Consider the following 20,730-nt stretch of genomic DNA (forward strand, 5'->3'; position numbering starts at 1 on the left):
TTCTCCTGAAAATGTTTTCCACGAAGTAAAAAGATAAATTAAAAAGTGAAATCAAGATAATTTCTACAGCTCATTTTCAATGAGCATTTATTGCAAACAAGAATAGGTACAGCTAATTAGGTAAGTTTTTATATATATGTTTGCGTGTATGTGCATGTGTGCGCGCGCAACACACACAAAATGCTGGTGGAACGCAGCAGGCCAGGCAGCATCTATAGGGAGAAGCACTGTCGACGTTTCAGGCCGAGACCCTTCGTCAGGACTAACTGAAAGGAAAGATAGTAAGAGATTTGAAAGTAGGAGGGGGAGGGGAAAATGCGAAAATACTGGTTCTCGGTTCCACCGGTCTTCTCCTATCATTTTGCATTTCCCCCTCCCCCTCCTACTTTCACATCTCTTGTATTAAAATCAGACATGAAATTTACACCCTTTTTAATGAAATCACCAAGTTCTCTCACTAGAACCACAAACTGCCTCATTTATGGAGAATTAATTTTTACTCAGGCAATACCAGAATGCTTTGGGTAATTAGTTCAAAGAAAACGCATTGGTAATTTGCACAATGTTATCTCCATCATAAGGAAAAAGATGCTTCTGTGATATTCCATCATACAGTATAAGTGCAGTGTTGCTTTAGGGATCCAAAATTCAGCAATTATGTCACACATCATTACAAATAGCTCACAATGCATTTCAGAACTGTTATCATAATGACACACTAACATTAATTAGTAAAACTAAAAATTATTTTTAAAATTCTACATCTTCCCAAACAAAAAAAATAGGATCACAACTAAATTGTGTAAATGTCTCTATGGGGAAGTAGACAGTTAAGTATTCTTAATTAAACTTGCTTTAATTTGGGAAGAATTGACATACCTTAATGTTTTGTCTGTTCCTACTGACAAAGCCAGTCTTCCAGATGGATGGACAGAAAATGATGACACATGGCCTCTGTTTAAACAAAGCAGTTAATTTAATATCACATCATCCTCAATTTCAAGTGCATACCTAGAAACTATCATCTCTATCCCTCAGCACAGCCATCCCCAATTTTATCCCCTATAAAATCCCCATTTTATAGACACTCTACATGCAAACTCCCACAATATTACATTCAGAAGTCCAAAGTGCTTACACATGTTCTTTCCTACGAAAGGCAGACTGACTTCTCTCTCTCTATGTGATTGCTCTTTCGTATCAGTCTGAAATGTTTGTGTTTTTGATGCCATTCATTACAATTCTGTGGAGGTTGGGTTATCACATTGAATGATTTTTGGGTATTTTCTGGCTGATTTGATTTATGGAATTCCGTAAAAAAAAGAGAATTTGTTCGTTACTCAAGGATAGCTTGTATTGTGGCTTCTAAACACTACCTACTGGATGCACTGGAGTAATTTACTAAGGTTATACAGCACTTCCCACCCTCCACCATCAAAGAACAGGAGGGAGAATGCATGGGAGCATCGTTACCATGTCACCTACCTATCTGCTTTAGAAACAAAAGGGCAAAATATGTGTGGATCCCTGGAACTTTGACATCAGCAAGCAAAAATTATGAGCACATTCTTCACATACTTGAAAACCTGCAGATACTGGAAATCTAAAGCAATACACACCCAAAATGCTGGAGGAATTCAAAAGGCCAGGCAACATCTATGGAAAAGAGTAAATTGTCAATAATTTGGGCCAAGACCCTTCATCTTTTACTCTTTTTTCAATAGATGCTGCCTGGCCTGCCAAGTTCCTCCAGCATCTTGTGTGTGTTGCTGAGCACGTACTTCCCCATTTTCCTCTCGCCCTTCTTGTAGCTAACGTTCATCAATCTCAGGTTTTGAAGTTGGCTAAAAACTTAACTATATTAGCCCCTTAAGACAAACTTTCAGGAAAAAAAATGTTTATGGAATGTGGACATTACTGGCAATGGTTTCAAAATGCACATCCTTTGAAAAGGTGGCAGTGAGAACTTTTGATTCTGTCCCAAGGAACTCCTGCACAGTCCGTAGGACTGATCTCCAAGTACAACCTCCTTCTTTCACGTGAGGTCAGACTCCACCAGTCACCCCTTTTCCTTTGATGCCCATTTACTGCTCTTCTTTGATACCACACAATCCTTCGCTACACTGATAACAAAGTCCATTGCTACCAGCTCCCCACTAAATCCCACCTTGTCAATGGAGATCTCCTAGGTAGATTGAAAAATATGCAGAATTTATGATTTGAAATAGGACATGAACAAGACAATGACATGTTAATGATTCATACTTATGAGCTTGAATAGACTTCAAACATTCCCATTTCTTTGTGTCCCACACACAGATGAGTCCATCTTCTGCTCCACTTAGTAAGTGTGTTTTCCCATAGAATTCCAAACAGGTTATTGTACCTTCAAATAACGGGACAAAATTAGTTCAATGCTGAGAGACACAATGCAATATAGAGGTCAATTTAATTACAAACAGGGCACTTTCCTAACACTTTACATTGAACATGTTACAGTCTTAAAGAAATACAAACAACACACACAAAATGATGGTGGAATGCAGCAGGCCAGGCAGCATCTATAGGAAGATGTACAGTTGATGTTTCGAACCTAGATCTCGGCCTGAAACGTCAGCTGTACATCTTCCTATAGATGCTGCCTGGCCTGCTGCGTTCCACCAGCATTTTGTGTGTGTTGTTTTATTTTCCAGCATCTGCAGATTTCCTCGTGTTTGCGGTCTAAAGAAATGACAACTTTGGTAGCAAATATTTTTTAAAAATCAGTTTTATCTCATATACTATGAGTGCTCAAGCTAATTGGAAACATACTCTATACGCAAGTTCCAAAGGATAATCCTCATTTTATGCAATCACCTGAACTTACCTAGAACAGCACATGAACACAGAGAGGTTAATCCATTTCAGAATACCTATTTCTGAAATGAAAAAGATAACTAATATTCTTGTTTCTCATTGCTCTCAATGATTCATGCTACCAGATGTATTTCTTTGAATGATTTTGAGGCCAGAATTGACTCAAATGAGATAAGCCCCACAGGTGTAACTCCCAGCTATCTCCTGTATACATATAAACTCTAGATGAAATACTAACTCATTTTTTATTGAGTACTGTATTATGCTGAGCTTAAATGGAATGCAAGAAGCAGTGTGCAGTAAGTTTAAAAGAACATGAAATTTATACATTTGTATAAATGTAGGCAGGGAATTAAAAGTTCCTCCAGGACAAGTTAAACAACAAGCAATCTAACAGCAGCACAAGAATAATACTATTAATTGTATTAATTTAATAGAATCCTAGAAAGATATGCTGGAAGGGCAAACACTGTGCCATGGGGAAACCTTAGTTGCTGTTAATGACCCAGACTACCCAAGGTGGTGAAAAAGTCATTAGCTGGAGGAGCTCAAGGCCCAGATTTTGGAACTTAAGCAACAGTTGATGTCACTAAGATTCATCTGTTAAGCTGAGTATTTCAGGGATAGTGTGCTTCTGGGATGGTTATTCTGCAGTAGAGAAGAATGTAAGTGGACTGAAGAGAGGAACAGCAGACAGAGAAGTAAGAGCTGGCAAGCAGTTAAGGAGATCGTGCCACTTCCATAAGACATTTCACTAAGGGGAGTTAGTTATCAATATTGATTGAGGAGGGATTGCCTCTGGGACTGCAGCCACAACAAGGACAGTGCATAGTGGCAATTCCAGATGTACCAAAAAACAACAGTTATGCTGCAGAGGATTGTACAGCTGGAGTAGCAGACATTTCTGCAGTTGCAAGGATAGTGTACTGTCTAGGTTAAGAATTCAATAATTGCAGAATAGCCTGGATGTCAAGATTCACCCATGACAAAAAAAAGATAAGCTCCTGCAAACAAGCTTTAAGCAGGGGAGCATTAGATCTCCAAATCATTTCTTGAGCCAATGGGCATGGAAATAGGAGCATAATACAAATAAATGTACAGCTAAAGAAATTAAGCAACAGTGAGTGTTTTAGATTTAAGGCATTGGGAACAGTTCTGAGAGAGATGGGATCTGTACAGGCTGGACAGATTGCATCTCAGTGGCCACTTTATTAAGTACACTTGTACACCGCACATTAATGTAAATAACTAATCAGCTAATCGTGTGACAGCAACTCACTACATAAAAGCATGCAGACACGGTCAAGAGGTTCAGTTGTTGTTCAGACCAAACATCAGAATGGGGAAGAAATGTGATATAAGTGATTTTGACTGTGGAATGATTATTGGTGCCAGATGGGGTGGTCTGAGTATCTAAAAAGCTGCTGATCTCCTAGGTTTTCAAGGACAACAGTCTCCAGAGTTTATAGAGAATTCTGCAAACTAAAAAAAAATCCAGTGAGTGACAATTCTGTGGGCAAAAACACCTTGTTAATGGGAGGGATTAGAGGAGAATGGCCAGACTGGTTCAAGCTGACAGGAAGATGACAGTAACTCAAAGAAACACTCGTAACGAGAGTTTGCAGAAAAGCATCCCTGAGCACCCAGTATGTTGAACCTTGAGGTGAATGTGCTGCAACAGAAGAACACATCGGGTTCCAAGGTGTACCTAATAGTCACTGAATGTATTTTCCCAGTTCCCCTACACCACTTTACATGTTCTTACAACATCAGTTCCATATCCACATTTGCTTTTCTCTTCCATTTCTCAGTAGCATTTCTCCACCATTGTCGAAAGGACTGTCAACCTCTATTCCATTTCTGCTCTCATCTTCTCCTCCCACCATGAGCACGGATAAGATTATAAACACGAGAAATTCTGCAAATACTATGAATCCAGTGCAACACATACAAAATGCCTGAGGAACTCAGCAGGTCAGGCAGCATCTATGGAAGAGAATAAACAGTCGACATTTCAGCGAAAGACCTTCATCAGGACATTCCTCTCTATAGATGCTGCCTCCCCTGCTGAGTTCCTCCAGCATTTACGTGTTACAAAAGATGGCCCTGCATGCATCTTCACCTCACCAACCTTCATATTCAAAGGATCATCCTTAAATTTCAGGTATTTACAATGTGAACTCCATCACTAGATACATTTTCCCTTCTCCTTTTTGCATTACAAAGGAACCATTCCCTACAGAACAGCTTTGACCTCCACCCCCGCCAACATTTCACTGATTTTACCCATGCAGGACACAACATATGCTTTCCCTCTTTCCTTCCCATTATCCAGACATCAAAGCACTCTTTCCAGGCGAAGCAGCAATTTACACAATTCTTCAGCTTAATACATAGCTACTGGCTGCTCTTGATGCAATCTCCTCTACATCAAGAAAATCAAATACAGATTGGCTGTCCATTCTGCAGAACATTGTGATTTACTCAGTAAGGGTGACCCTGAACTTCCAGTCCCCTGTCACGTTAATTCTCTATCTTTGCCTTTTAACACAGTTCCATCAAAGCTCATCATGAGAATTAGTGTCTTGTCTTTTGATTCTGGAATGTTACAGTCTTCAGAAATTGACAATAACTTCCAGTTTTTGATAATGAACCAATCATATAGCTCACATTTCCAGCATTCATATTTTTATCCTTCTCTTCCTTGCTGTGATATTTCAGACTTCATTGACCTCCTCGTGATTACCCTTCCTCTACACCAGGGTTCCCAAACCTTTTATTATGCCTTGGGCCCCTATCATTATCTGAAGGATCCATGGACCCCAGGTTGGGAAAGCACTTCTCACAGGCCTTTACTACCTCTTTCAGCGGCCACAACAACTATTTGTATTTTGCAACTTCTCCTAGTCTTCAGTCTGACAAAGACGCTTCCACTTGCCTTCTTTCTCTCTCCACCACAACTTGCTTTACTTGTAATAATTTCCAATTCTGATAAAATGTAACTCAAAACACTGAATTTGGTTTTCCCCTTTCCGCAGTTGTTGTCTGACCTGAAGGAATGCTCATCAGGGTTAAAACAAAACATCAAACTCTGAGACATAAAAGTCTTCAGATTTTTAAGGACTTCTTTCTCATCTCAAGTCTTTCTCTTACAACATTAAATGTACTAAAGTGTTATCTGCTGTAATCAGCAGCAAAAAAGCACTTAAATTAGAAACACTTATCCGATGTGTGTCGGCTGATGTGGTAAACTGTGTCCAGTGCTCCCGTTGTGGCCTCCTATATAGTGGTGAGACCTGATGCAGACTGGGAGACTGTTTCACTGAACACCTACACTCGGTCCGCCAGAGAAAGCAGGATCACCTAGTGGCCACACATTTTAATTCCATGTCCCATTCCCATTCTGATATGTCTATCCATGGCCTCCTCTACTGTCAAGATGAAGCCACACTCAGGTTGGAGGAACAACACCTTATATTCCGTCTGGGTAGCCTCCAACCTGATGGCACGAACATTGATTTCTCTAACTTCCGTTAATGCCCCTCCTCCCCTTCTTACCCAATCCCTGACATAGTTAGTTATTTGTTTTTTTTCTCTCTCTCTCCCTGCCCATCACTCTGCCTGTTCTCCATCTCCCTCTGGTGCTTCCCCCCTCCCCCTTTCTTTCTCCTGAGGCCTCCCGTCCCATGATCCTTTCCCTTCTCCAGCTCTGTATCACTTTTGCCAATCACCTTTCCAGCTCTTAGCTTCATCCCTCCCCCTCCGGTCTTCTCCTATCATTTCAGATTTCCCCCTCCCCCTCCTACTTTCAAATCTCTTACTATCTTTACTTTCAGTTAGTCCTGACAAAGGGTCTCAGCCTGAAATGTCGACTGTACTTCTTCCTATAGATGCTGCCTGGCCTGCTGTGTTCCACCAGCATTTGTGTGTTGCTTGAATTTCCAGTATCTGCAGATTTCCTCATGTATCCCATGAATGGGTGCTCCAAATGCAGTGTTAAAATTTACTACATTGAATGGCGTATGTAAATTATCAGGAGTAGTTTCAGATATTAGTTCTTATAAACGTCAATGACCCTAGATGGCAATTTCATTGCTCTTTCCACAAATGTTTTCAAGTTTGCTACATGTATCCAACATTTTGGTTTTAATCATGTTTTATACAGTCTTTGTCAGCAAACTCTCCAACACCCCTCCTTCATCATATCCTTTGAGACTTCCGTGAATAAATCAAGACTCAATATACAGATGCCAGGGCTACTTCTCCAGATTGTTTATATCATCAATAATTTCAACAGTCAATTCTTGATAACTCCCACTGAACTTTGGAAATAACAAAGCTTCCTGAACTACCCTTTCTACCATACCAGACAATGGAAGTGTAAAGCGTGAAAGCAAGATTTTACCTACCATTATGGTGTAACAGTGATCCTTGATCAATTTTCTTTTTCATGTTATACAACTGAATAGTTTCATCTCTACTGCCCGTTGCCACATATTGATCATTTACAGCCACAGTGGTTAAAGAGGCAGTGTGAGCATGATGGGTAAAGTCAGCTTCAGGATCCCAACTCTAAAGGAACACACAGCATAAATGTACATCAACAATTTAACAGAAGTATTCAGCAATTCTTGACAACATCAGCAAGATATTTTTGTGTAATTTTACAATTATGTATATGGACTAAAGATGCAATTAAGTAGTGAATTTGATTAAATCACAGAAGCTTTTGAAGAACCTTAACAAGGTGGATGTGGAGAAACAGCCCATATGGGTGGAGCTGAGAAACAGGAAAGGTATGACCACATTAATGGGGTTGTACTATAGACCACCCAATAGTTAGTGAGAATTGGAGGAGCAAATCTGTAGAGAGATAACGGACAATTGCAGGAAACAAAGTTGTGATCACACAAAATGCACTGTAGATGGTGTGATCACAACCACACACACAACACGCTGGAGGAACTCAGCAGGTCGGGCAGCATCCGTGGAAACGAGCTGTCAACGTTTCGGGCCGAGACCTTTCATCAGGACTGAAGAGGGAGGGGGCAGGGGCCCTATAAAGAAGGTGGGGGGAGGGTGGGAAGAAGGCTGGTAGGTGCCAGGTGAAAAACCACTAAGGGACGGGGGAGGGGAAGCAGGAAAGGTGAAGAAGAAATGTAAGAAGAAAGCACTGTATAGTAGAAGAAGGCAGAATCATGAGAGAGGTGATAGGCAGCTGGAGGAGGAGGCAGAGTGAAACTGGAATGGGGGAAGGGAGAAGGAGGGAATTACCAGAAGTTGGAGAATTCAATGTTCATGCCAAGGGGCTGGAGACTACCCAGACGGTATATGAGGTGTTGCTCCTCCAACCTGAGTTTGGCCTCATCATGACAGTAGAGGCGGCCATGTATGGACATATCCGAATGGGAATGTGAAACAAAGTGGGTGGCAACCGGGAGATCCTGTCTGTTGTGGTGGACGGAGCGGAGGTGCTTGACGAAGTGGTCCCCCAATCCGTATCAGGTCTCACCGATGTAGAGGAGGCCGCACTGGGAGCACTGGATGCAATAGATGACCCCAACAGACTCACAAGTGAAGTGCTGCCTCACCTGGAAGGACTGTTTGGGGCCCTGAATTGTGTTAAGAGAGGAGGTGTAGGGACAGGTGTAGCACTTACGCTTATAGGGATGATAAAGTTGTGATAGTAGGGGATTTTAATATTCCACATATTGATTGGGACTCCCATACAGTTAAAGGTCTAGACAGGTTAGAGTTTATAAAATGTGTTCAGGAAATTATTAAAATCAATATATAGAGGTACCAACTAGAGAGGATGCAATATTAGATCTCCTATTAGGAAACAAGTTAGGACAGGTGACAGAAGTGTGCAAGGGAACACTTTGGTTCCAGTGATCATAACACCATTAGTTTCAACTTGATCATGGATAAAGATAGATTTGGTCCTCGGGTTGAGGTTCTAAACTGGAAAAAGGCCAAATTTGAAGAAATGAGAAAGGATCTAAAAAGCGTAGATTGGGACAGGTTGTTCTCTGACAAGGATGCCATTGGTATGTGGGAGGCCTTCAAAGGAGAAATATTGAGTGTTCAGAGTTAGTATGTTCCTGTCAGGATTGAAGGCAAAGTGAATAAGAAAAAGGAACCTTGGTTCTCAAGGATACTGGAACTCTGATAAAGAGAGAGATGTATGCCATGTATAGGAAACAGGGAACAAATAACGTGTTTGAGGAGTATAAAAAGTGCAAAAAAATACTTAAGAAAGAAATCAGGAGGGCTAAAAGAAGATATGAGGTAGCTTTGGCAGTCAAGGTGAAGGATAATCCAAAAAGCTTCTACGGGTATATTAAGAGCAAAAGGATAGTGAGGGATAAAATTGATCCTCTGGAAAATCAGAGTGGTCAGCTATGTATGGAACCAAAAGAAATCAGGGAGATACTAAATGGGTTTTTTGTGTCTGCATTTACTAAGGAAACTGGCATGGAGTCAATGGAAGTAAGGCAAACAATAGTGAGGTCATGGAACCTATACAGATTGAAGAGGAGGAGGTGTTTGCTATCTTGAGGCAAATCAGAGTAGATAAATGCTCAGGAACTGACAGGGTATTCCCTCGGACTTTGAAGGAGACTAGCGTTGAAATTGCAGGGGCCCTGGTAGATATATTTAAAATGTCTGTATCTACGGGTGAGGTGCCGGAGGATTGGAGGATAGCTCATGTTGTTCTGTTGTTTAAAAAAGGCTCTAAAAGTAATCTGGGAAATTATAGGCCAGTAAGTTTGACGTTGGTAGTAGGTAAATTATTGGAAGTACTAAGAGATAGGATCTACAAGTATTTGGATAGACAGGGACTTATTAGGGAGAGTCAACATGGCTTTGTGCCTGGTAGGTCATGTTTAACAAATCTATTAGAGTTTTTCAAGGAGGTTACCAGGAAAGTAGATGGAAGGGAAGGCAGCAGGTGTTATCTACATGGACTTCAGTAAGGCCTTTGACAAGGTCCCGCATGGGAGGTTAGTTAGGAAGATTCAGTCGCTAGGTATACATGGTGAGGTAGTAAATTGGATTAGACATTGGCTCAATGGGAGAAGCCAGAGAGTGGTAGTGGAGGATTGCTTCTCTAAGTGGAGGCCTGTGACTAGTGGTGTGAGACAGGGATCAGTGCTGGGTCCATTGTTATTTGTCATCGATATCAATGATCTGGATGATAATGTGGTAAATTGGATCAGCAAATGTAGTGGACACTGCAGAGGGATTTGTATCAGCTGGAAAAATGGGCTGAAAAATGGCAGATGGAGTTTAATACAGACAAGTGTGAGGTATTGCATCTTGGAAGGAAAAAAGAAGGTAGAACATACAAGGTAAATGGTGGGGCCCTGAGGAGTGCAGTAGAACAGAGGGATCTGGGAATCCAGATACAAAATTCCCTAAAAATGGCCCCACAGGTAGATAGGGTAATAAAGAGAGCTTTTGATACATTGGCCCTTATAAATCAAAGTATTGAGTATAAGAGTTGGAATGTAATGTAGAGGGTGTATAAGACATTAGTGAGACTGAATTTGGAGTATTGTGTGCAGTTTTGGTCACCGAATTACAGGAAGGATATTAATAAGGTTGAAAGAGTGCAGAGAAGGTTTACAAGGATGTTGCTGGGACTTGAGAAACTGAGTTACAGAGAAAGGTTGAATAGGATGGGACTTCATTCCCTGGAGCGTACAAGAATGAGGGGTGATTTGATAGAAGTGTATAAAATTATGATGGGTATAGATAGAGTGAATGCAAGTGGGCTTTTTCCACTGAGGTTAGGGGAGAAAAAAACCAGAGGACATGGGTTAAGGGTGAAGGGGGAAAGCTTAAAGTGAACATTGGGGGGGGGGGCTTCTTCACACAGAGAGTGGTGGGGGTGTGGAATTAGCTGCCAGATGAAGTGGTAAATGCAGGCTCACTTTTAACATTTAAGAAAAACTCGGACAGGTACACGGATGAGAGGGGTATGGAGGGATATGGTCCAGGTCCAGGTCAGTGGGACTAGGCAGAAAAATGGTTTAGCACAGCCAAGAAGGGCCAAAGGGCCTGTTTCTGTGCTGTAATGTTCTATGGTTCTATGGAGAGGACACCATCTCTGGTGGGAAAAATTAGAACCGAAAATTATTGTTTAAAGTAATGTGCTGTCCTTTTAAGAGAGTTAAAGTAAAAATTTATTTCTCAGGCACCCACGAATCTTTGCAACTGTCTTCCTTCAAACAAAAAAGGTGGGGGAAGAAGCAGAGCATTAATTTTTATTACTTAGGCAGAAGCAGATAAATTTTTGATATAGGAGATGGGGTGAAAGGTTACCACAGTAACCAGAATGCAGAACTAAGCCATCATTTGATTACATGGTGGAACTGGCTGGAAGAGGTCTAATTTGTATATTTATATTGGCCCGTATCTACAGGAATTGATCAGATTGTAAGATAATGCTACTGAGACATTTAAGACCAAGACTTCTCCCAGCCAGAAGAATCTAAAAAAAAGAGCAGCAAATTCAAACGTAAATGGGAGCAGAGAAACGTGTCCATGAGACTCCGGCTGAAACCTCTACTCATGGCCCCTTCGGACAAGGTTGGGAGGGATAGCAGCCCCCCGCCACATCTGTGTCCAGTTTGACAGTTGGTACCCAAACAGGAGCTGCTGTTAACCAGCCCTGCCTCACCTGTGTCCAGTCGGATAGCCGGTACCCGAACAAGACCTGCTGGTAACTACCACTAACCAGCACCAGTTTTCGACCTGCAGAATCCATGTTCAGCCAACGTCAAGAAAGACCCCACTATGTCGGCGCGCAGAACTGACGTCAGCAGCTGTTCCGTTCAGGTCCCCGTGGCGCCTGAATGTTTGTTGCACTGTTTAGCGGTCGGGGCGATTGCGCGACGTGTGCCGTGGCTCTGGGTTACTTGGAGGGTGGGGCTGAACTTGGGGCCTCAGCCCAAACCGGTTGGTGGAGGGAGCAGAGAACAGGCTGCGGTCAAAAGGCCTGTAGCTGTGTACGGACAGACCTACAGACGGACGGACAGAATGGCCACCCTGTGGATGGGAGACGTAAGTACGGCCCCGCTCCGGCGGAAGGGAGGGAGGATCCGGTGGTCGGTGGTCCCGGGAGGGCCGTCTGATGTGTTGGTGGGGTGACCCCTGAGAGGGACTGATTCCCATAGTGAGGGTCGGGGGCTGGTGTGTTGGGGGTGTGACCCGCTGGAAGTGCCCACCCGGGGTCCAGAGGATGGGATTTGCCTCCGGAGGGGCTGCCGATGTAGTCGTGGTTGGGTAAGGGAAGAGGAGGGGACCCCTGGGTGATCCAGTAATGGGAGTGTGAGAGGAGAGTGGGGGGAATCCTGGATGAGAGAGTTGGGGTGGGGTATTTCCCCGTGGGGGATTTTGGTGGATAACAATCATAGGGTTGTTATGTCCCTATGGGTGGACTCACTTACTGTGTGTGCGCCTCCCGTCCTGCTGAGAACAGTACCTGGGAGGATCTGTCCCCAGAGAGGCTGTCTAGTTTGGAAGGCGTGCGCCTACCTGATGATGGGGAGATTATTCCCTGTGGGATAGCCTGCTGTTGGTGGAGATCTTTCCCGAGAGAATCCGCCTACGTGGGGTGTGTTTGCCCCCTGGGAGGACCAGCCTGATGTGTGAGGGTGTGGCCTCTGCTCTCTGAGAGGGGCCACTCAGGATAACATCAGTTTTTCTCATACCATTCAGTTATCTCTTATCCTTTGTGATTGATAATAACATGAAATACTGAAAGAAGTGTTGTCCTGTTGAGAAAGAGGACCCACATTTACACATATACCATCCTGTCCTTGAAAATCCCAATCCACAATAGGTCGACCAAGGCCGAAAGTTTGTTTCCGACTTGAGCATGTGATTCATGCATTGGAACTGTGCTGCATGGATGGTATTTCTCTATTTACCCATATTGCAACTTAGGTTATATTTTTAAAGATAATTCATTGGTTTGTAAAGATTATGAAAACTAATAAAACTAGTTCAGTTCCATTTTGATCATGTAGTGCAGTGCAATAGTATACACCTCCAAATCCTGTACTGAAATTCCTGAATCAGAACAAATGGTGTTGGTATCCATTTCCTTTGCTGCCACTACAATTGTATATGGCTGAATCTCAAAATTATAAATTACTGTAACATTTTTCCTAGCTTTCAGTAAGGTTAGAGGTCATAACCACCACCCCAGCCCCATTCCACTGACTCTAGAAACAAGCAGACTGATTTTTTTTAAATCTATGTTCCAGTCATTCAAATGATTTGCATACCATTGTTGAACTTTATACTCCCACTTAGTGCCTGTTGTGCCACTGGTGTTCAGTGAAGGTCTTCCACCTCTGGCAGTGTTCAGGGCTTCATTCATCATGTCAGTAGCTCAGTTTTCACTACTGTTAGTAATGCAGGTTCTGGGTGGAGATTCAGGAATACTGTCATATGGCAATGTAGAAGGATTCTTCGTTGTTGTTTCTGTAATGATTTTGTTTTACCAGTCAGGGTTGTTAGCCCTGAACCAAACCTGGAGGACTGGTGAACCACTCTTTGTCCGTCCTCTACCTTTGACCTGTTTGGCATGGGTGAGCCTTCCAAGAGCCAAAGTCAAGTCACTTTTATTGTCATTTCGACCGTAACTGCTGGTACAGTACACAGTAAAAATGAGACAATGTCTTATCAGGACCACGGTGTTAAATGACAGTACAAAAACTAGACTGAACTACGTAAAAAAACAACATGGAGAAAGCTACACTAGACTACAGACCTACACAGGACTGCATAAAGTGCACAAAAACAGTGCAGGCATTACAATAAATAATAAACAGGACAATAGGGCAAGGTGTCAGTCCAGGCTCTGGGTATTGAGGAGTCTGATAGCTTGGGGGAAGAAACTGTTACATAGTCTGGTCGTGAGAGTCGGAATGTTTCGGTGCCTTTTCCCAGGCGGCAAGAGGGAGAAGAGTTTGTATGAGGGGTGCATGGGGTCCTTCATAATGATGTTACCTTTACGGATGCAGCGTGTAGTGTAAATGTCTGTGATGGTGGGAAGAGAGACCCCGATGATCTTCTCAGCTGACCTCACTATCTGCTGCAGGGTCTTGCGATCCGGGGTGGTGCAATTTCCAAACCAGGCAATGATGCAGCTGCTCAGGATTCTCTCAATTCAACCCCTGTAGAATGTGATGAGGATGGGGGGTGGGAGATGGACTTCCCTCAGCCTTCGCAGAAAGTAGTGATGCTGCTGGGCTTTCTTTGCTATGGAGCTGGTGTTGAGGGACCAGCTGAGATTCTCCACCAGGTGAACACCAAGAAATTTGGTGCTGTTAATGATCTGTATCGAGGAGCCGTCGATGTTCAGTGGGGAGTGGTCACTCCGTGCCCTCCTGAAGTCAACAACCATCTCTTTTGTTTTGTTCACATTCAGAGACAGGTTGCTGGTTTTGCACCAGTCCATTAGCCGCTGCACCTCCTCTCTGTATGCTGACTTGTTGTTCTTGCTGATGAGACCCACCATGGTCATGTCATCAGCGAACTTGATGATGTGGTTGGAGCTGTGTGTTCCAGCACAATCGTGGGTCAGCAGAGTGAACAGCAGTGGACTGAGCACACAGCCCCGGGGAGCCCCTGCGCTCAGTGATGGTGTTGGAGATGCTGCTCCCGATCCGGACTGACTGAGGTCTCCCAGTCAGGAAGTCTAGGATCCAGTTGCAGAGGGAGGTGTTCAGGCCCAGTAGGCTCAGTTTTCCAGTCAGTTTCTGAGGGATGATTGTGTTGAGTGCTGAACTGAAGTCTATGAACAGCATCCGAATGTATGTTTCTTTTTTTTCCAAAATAGAGCCCCAACTCCAGCCAACCTAGCTCTCCAGGTCATTCAGGCACTTAGACCTCCAACCCATGACAAGGTTGTGATCCTCTTGGAGGTTTACATTCATCTACACCTCAAAATTCTTATAGATTCAAATCCTTGCTCTTTGTAACTGCATTAGTAACTTGGTTCTGTATCTCTGTCATTCAAAAGTCTCTTCTTGGAACCTTTCTCATTCTATGACTGGCCATAACACACCCCTTCACTGAATCTTTTTTGTAACTTTATTGGCATTCTGCAGTTTCTTATAAAATAACCTATGATCTTCTCCAGTGTAAGAGTGGATGATGTTGCTGTAGCATCCAGTACAATAAACCATCCACTGATTTACCTATTTCAGAATTTTGAGGTCCCTCTGGTGTATGAGATTTTCTTGAAATGGTTTTAAGAAATAATGAACCACTCTTCTTAATTATTTAGAGATTAAATATTCCACATATTAATTTCTGCAATTTGGTTGATTATTAGTATATTCTTTTGAGATATTACTTCAGAGTGCTGTCTCATGCATCTATAATTCTTGTGGATGTTAGTAACTCTATTGCTTTCCTGTCATTTTTAGCTGGAACAGTACATGGATGAGACTTTCATCAAGCAGGCCTTTTCAGCCATGGGTGAGCCAACCATTAATGTAAAAATCATCAGCAACAGAATGACCGGGTAAGGAAATGTCATAATATTCAGTTCAATGGAGTACGTTAGAGTACAGATGTCTACAATTTAGAATATTGTTGTCTTATTATTACTCCCATCATTTACTAAAACACGATAATTGACTAGTGATTTGTGTAAATGTCTGTCACTGAGACACTCAGAAAGGCAAATTCCTTTCTATGAACATTTGAATTTCAGTGAGTTTTCAGCTCTTCCTGAACTTCAGAAGTCTGATGCAGAAAAATATAAAATTGACAACTGTGTATCCAATTCCTAGTTACTATTGTCAATCTTTGAAGTCTCAGTAATTTCAAAGCTAATATTTCAAACATCAAGAAATTGGATATCAGGATTTTGAGACGTGAGGTAACAAGCTCACTCCAGTGAATGAAAATGAAAGAGTGAGCAAATGCTGGAAATCTGAAATTTAAACAGGAAAAGTTGGAAACATTCAGTAAGTCTGTGGAGAGTTAAGGCTGAAGACCCTGTCAAAACTGCACAGAAGGTGAAGGATGCATAGAATTAAAGGAATGTATGTGATCGGGTGAAACCAAGGTTGCCATGGTTGTCATAAGTTCCTAGGAATGTGATAGGTTCATAGAGATTCACCTATCCCCATGGCACCTCTGGCCTCATCCTTTCATTGATATAATCAATACATCATTCCGAGCAAACTCATCTCCAAGCTCATAGACCTGGGACTCAGCACCTCCCTTTCCAACTGGATTCTTGTTGATCAATTGACCACATTCAGTAAGGAGGAGTAGTAACACATCCACCACAATGACCTTCAACACTAGTGTCACCCTGACAACTCTGTATCAGTGCCCATTTATACTTCATATACCCCCATGGCTGCATGGCTAGATTCATCTTTAACTCCATCTACAAGTTTGCAGATGACACCACCATAGTGGGCCCAACATTAAATAGTTCAGAAAGGAGATAAAGAGCCTAGTGGCATGATTACAATCTTTACCTCAATGTTAGCAGAACAAAAGACCTTGTATAGTGGATGTGCTCCTGTTTAAATAAGAGGGTTGAGTGCTTGGAGTTCCTCGGAGTGAACATCACCAATGGCTTATCCTGGTGCAACCATGTAGATGCCTTGACCTGGAAAATTCACCAGCACCTGTACCTCCTCAGGAGTTCAGCATGTCCTCATCGCCCTCTTCCATTTTTATAGATGCACCATAGAGAGTATCCTATCGAGATGCATCACAGATTATCTTAGCAACTGCTCTGCCCAAGACAGCAAGAAACTTCAGAGTTGTGTACACAGCTCAGCACGTCACAAAAGCCAGACTCCCCATCATGGATTCTGTCTACACTTCTCGCTACCTCAGTAAAGCAGGAACATAATCAAAGATCCCTTCTAGCCCAGACATTCTTTCTTCTCCTCCTTCCCTTTGGGCAGAAGATACAAAAGCCTGAAAGCACATCCCACCAGTTCTATTCCACTGCATTAAGACTATCAGACAGACCACTTGTACAGTAAGCTGAACTCTTGACCTCACAATTTACCTTATTGTCAACCTATACCGCATTTCTCTGTAACTGTATTTTATTCTGCATTCAGTTATTGCTTTTCCATTGTACGGATGGGATAAAATGATCTGTATGATTGGCAAATAAAGAAGATTTTCCACTGTTTTCAGTGCATCTGATAATAAACCAATTTACCAATATTTTCTTGTAGAGTTTTTCCTGTCAAATGGATTAATTGGGGCAGATAGAGCATGCTAATGTGTTGATGGAATTGTCATTTGTTGCAAATAGCAGGGCTGTCACATATGCCCAGCAAGTCAGGTTGCAGTGATGGACAGAAAAACAGAGCCGGAAGTCACAGATGGATAATTATCGTTGTGTTTCCAAATGTTTGCCAATGGCCAAAAGAGTCCTTGGAATTCTTCACTTTTCCTACAAGGTTGTTTATGTACTAGCAAGCCATACTGTCCTGGAATGCATCAAGGACATGAACCCTTTGTGTCAAACTTCAGAATCCAATGGAATATGTAGCCTGGAGAGCTCAGTTCAAAGCACTATCTTGTGACTGTTAATTCTACAATTCCAGGAGTTGCCATGATTAGTAATCTTATTTACATAAAACAAAAATAGAAATCTGCAAACTGAGTAGTTTGAGCAATATTTAAGAAAAGAGAGAAAAAAGTGTTTCAGGTCAAATATCCATCTTTAGAACTGAGAAAAAGACCCATCAACACTTGCATATGAAGAATAGTTATTTTTCTAAATCCGTCAATAGCATCGATGCTAGCAAAATGGTACCAGTAAATTATTATTGGCAGAGTTTGCATAGAAAACCTGCTGTGCTTGTTTTATATACTATGTAATCGTTTGTATATACATGCCAATTATTATTTGGTTGCTTTAGCTTGAAGCCCAATTAGTAATGTGAAGAAAATGTTTTAAATTAACTTCTTGTGTCATTTCAGAACATTAGCAGGCTATTGCTTTGTGGAATTAGCTGATCAAACCAGTGCTGATCGTTGTCTCCATAAACTGAACGGGAAACCTTTGCCCGGTTCAAATCCGGTAAACCTCATTACTAGACATTTACCTTTGTTAACTGCTTGTTTCTTTAAAAGACAGTGCTTTTATAGTTATTCTTTACTTTGTTTTTGTTGTTTAGCCCAAGAAATTCAAGTTAAATTATGCAACCTATGGGAAAAAAACAGATGCAGGGTAAGTCTGTCCACCTTAACATTCCCCTAATTCTTTTACTTTTTTGATCCTCAAAGTTTCATTTAGTATAAGACCAGACTAATTGGAAACAAAGTAGTAATGTGGAAAAGAAAATCTAATGATGACAACTAAAGGAATTTTAATTCAAGCTATCATTATATTCTGGACCAGCAGGTCTACATTTGTCCTATAAATCAAGGTGACAATGAGAAGACAGCTTGAACCGCTGTGGCCCTTCAATTGAACAAAGTACTATTAATTCCCGGTTCCAGAGTCTCGACCCAGCAATAATGAAGGACCAGCAGTATGTTTCTAAATCTGGATGGAGTGTGACCTGCAGATGGTGATATTCCCCTGTCTCTGATGTCCTTGACCTTGGGTCTGGGAAATTCTGTCAGAGCAGCATGGGTGAGCACCTAATGTAAATTTTGTAGATAGCACACACAAATATGGTGTTGCACTCATTTAGGTAGTGGATAGGGCTCCATCCTGCTCCTGATTTTACTTTTTATATGCTGGAAAAGATTTATAGTGTGGGAATGAGTCACTCACTACAGAAATTATTAAATGACAATATTTGAACTCTAGTTGACCCATTCTTGTGACATGATCATCCTGCAAATAGACATTTTTGTTTGATATTTGTGAACCTAAATGAAATGAATGATGCAAACTATTAAACAAAACGTGCTTTGGAATATAATAACTAACATTACACACTCAAACTCAATGTTTCTTAACCTTTTCAAGCACAAGACACATTAATAAAAACATCCCATAGTGTCAACAGCCCAGTTTCACCTCATGTATATTTAAACAAAACTGGTTCGTTGTGAAATGTGGATTTACCATGATGCGTAGACTGGAGAATTGCTGAAAGCAACCTGGAAATGGCTTCAGCAATATCAAAGCTATCTTTGTTTTTGTAAGACAACTGCCATCACATGTTCTGAGAATACTAAATATTAATTTTCAGTATTATGTCCCCAAACTTAATTACCGATTTGCAATCCATCATCAGTTTGGGAAATTGCTGCTAAGCCATTACTGAAATATTCTTACTGGTTTTATTGCACATGAATTCCAAGAAAACAGATCCAAGCAAATAGGTAATTCCAGTGTTGAGAAACTGCTGCTGAACCATGGAGACATCTAATTCAATTTTTACTGCATTTTCATTTGGTTCAAACCAATGTAGTTTATTTATTTGTTTTTTTACTTGTTGAGATACAATGCGGAGTAGCCTTTCCGGCCCTTTGAATCTCACTGCCCAGCAACTCCCAATTTAACCCTAGCCTAATCATGGGACATTTTACAACGACCAATTAACCTGTCAACAGCTACATCTTTGGACTGTGGGAGGAAACCCACATGGTCATGGAGAGAACATTCAAGCTCCTTACAGGCAGTGGCAGGAACTGAACACGGGTTGCTGATACTGTAAAGCGTTCTGCTAATCACAATGCCACCCCCAGTGTGTTGGTGAGAGTATTTGTTTTCTTGTACTGTTATATTTGTATCATTCAGATACCAGTTTATATTAATCACATGGGAAACCTTGTTACATCAATGACTTACTTCTTTCAACTCACACAAATGTAATAGAAGTTTTCCCATAGTAAAACTAATGTACTTCATATGCACATCCAATCCATAAGACACAGGAGCAGAATTCTACTTAGGAATAAAACATGGATATTCCCCTTTCAGTAAGTAAAACTGATTCTAGGGCCCATGCTTCCCTTATTCATTTAGTATTACTTCATCTAATGGGCAGAGCTCTTCCACCATTATTTGGGTTGCAAATTCTAGCTAATTTGGGGCACTTCAGGATCAATACATTTTGACCCAATTAAGCAGCTGCCGCACTTAGCAGTTTCATGGAAATTGTTAGAGGTGTAAAAAAGTCAAATTGAGTTACAAAGTATGTATTCAAATGAAATACAGAACAAATTCAAACTCTGCCAATACTACTATGGTACTATACAACTGCGTGTTAGTTATTAATACTTATTGACAGAGGAATTTATCCGTGTTACGTTCATTTGCCTGTAAATAAACAAAATCAGCGCAGACACCTTGTGCAGATAATAGCTTGCCTTCAAACAATGTTACCGATAATTGCATTTTTCAAATCTTCAATGTATTATAGCATTCAAGATTATTGTCAATACCTTCAAATTCTTAATAGTTCCTAACTCACTGAAGTAATAAAATCATTTCATTTTCACTCCCAGCTGCTTCTAGCATCTCCAAGCCTGAATGCTTCAAATCTCAGTGAGCAAAACAGTTTTGAATTAACTTGTTGCTTATTTCTTGTAAACAATCAGTGACAAAAATTGCTGCTTTTTGAAGATAAACAAGCAGCTGATGCTATTTAAAAACTGCTCATTCTAAGCACGGTGTAATGTCCCATGGGCTATGCAAGTGCACTTGGCTGACGCTGGTTCGAAAATGTTCAGCAACAGTTTCCCATCCCAATTAAGTGGCATAGTGTCCCAATTAAGCAAAGAGAATCCAGGCTAGTTTCTCAATTAGTTTTGGTTCTTTAAGAGCTGCTCCATATAAGCAGCTGGTCCAATTAATCAGAATCCACTGTACTTCCTGGTGTAGATCACCTGCTCATC

At 41.4% G+C, this 20,730-nt stretch overlaps 2 protein-coding genes across 3 annotated transcripts in view; one reads left to right on the top strand and one right to left on the bottom strand.

Annotated features, from left to right (window-relative positions):
- The window catches only part of pak1ip1 (PAK1 interacting protein 1), a 38,810-nt gene extending 27,117 nt beyond the window's left edge, over positions 1 to 11,693 (bottom strand). The window contains exons 1-4 of the mRNA XM_059945615.1: positions 11,546 to 11,693; positions 7,266 to 7,428; positions 2,266 to 2,386; positions 880 to 954 (exon numbers count right to left, since the gene is read on the bottom strand). Of these exons, the coding sequence (XP_059801598.1) occupies positions 880 to 954; positions 2,266 to 2,386; positions 7,266 to 7,428; positions 11,546 to 11,632 (446 nt within the window). The 5' untranslated portion in view covers positions 11,633 to 11,693. The remainder of the gene's footprint in view (positions 1 to 879; positions 955 to 2,265; positions 2,387 to 7,265; positions 7,429 to 11,545) is intronic.
- LOC132378580 (tRNA selenocysteine 1-associated protein 1-like) overlaps positions 11,662 to 20,730 on the top strand; it is a 46,357-nt gene continuing 37,288 nt past the window's right edge. For both annotated transcript variants that reach the window (XM_059945612.1, XM_059945613.1), the window contains exons 1-4: positions 11,662 to 11,928; positions 15,309 to 15,406; positions 17,854 to 17,953; positions 18,051 to 18,103. In XM_059945612.1, the coding sequence (XP_059801595.1) occupies positions 11,662 to 11,928; positions 15,309 to 15,406; positions 17,854 to 17,953; positions 18,051 to 18,103 (518 nt within the window). The remainder of the gene's footprint in view (positions 11,929 to 15,308; positions 15,407 to 17,853; positions 17,954 to 18,050; positions 18,104 to 20,730) is intronic.

The sequence above is a fragment of the Hypanus sabinus genome, chromosome 20 (assembly GCF_030144855.1).
Source record: "Hypanus sabinus isolate sHypSab1 chromosome 20, sHypSab1.hap1, whole genome shotgun sequence".
Classification (NCBI taxonomy): domain Eukaryota; kingdom Metazoa; phylum Chordata; class Chondrichthyes; order Myliobatiformes; family Dasyatidae; genus Hypanus; species Hypanus sabinus.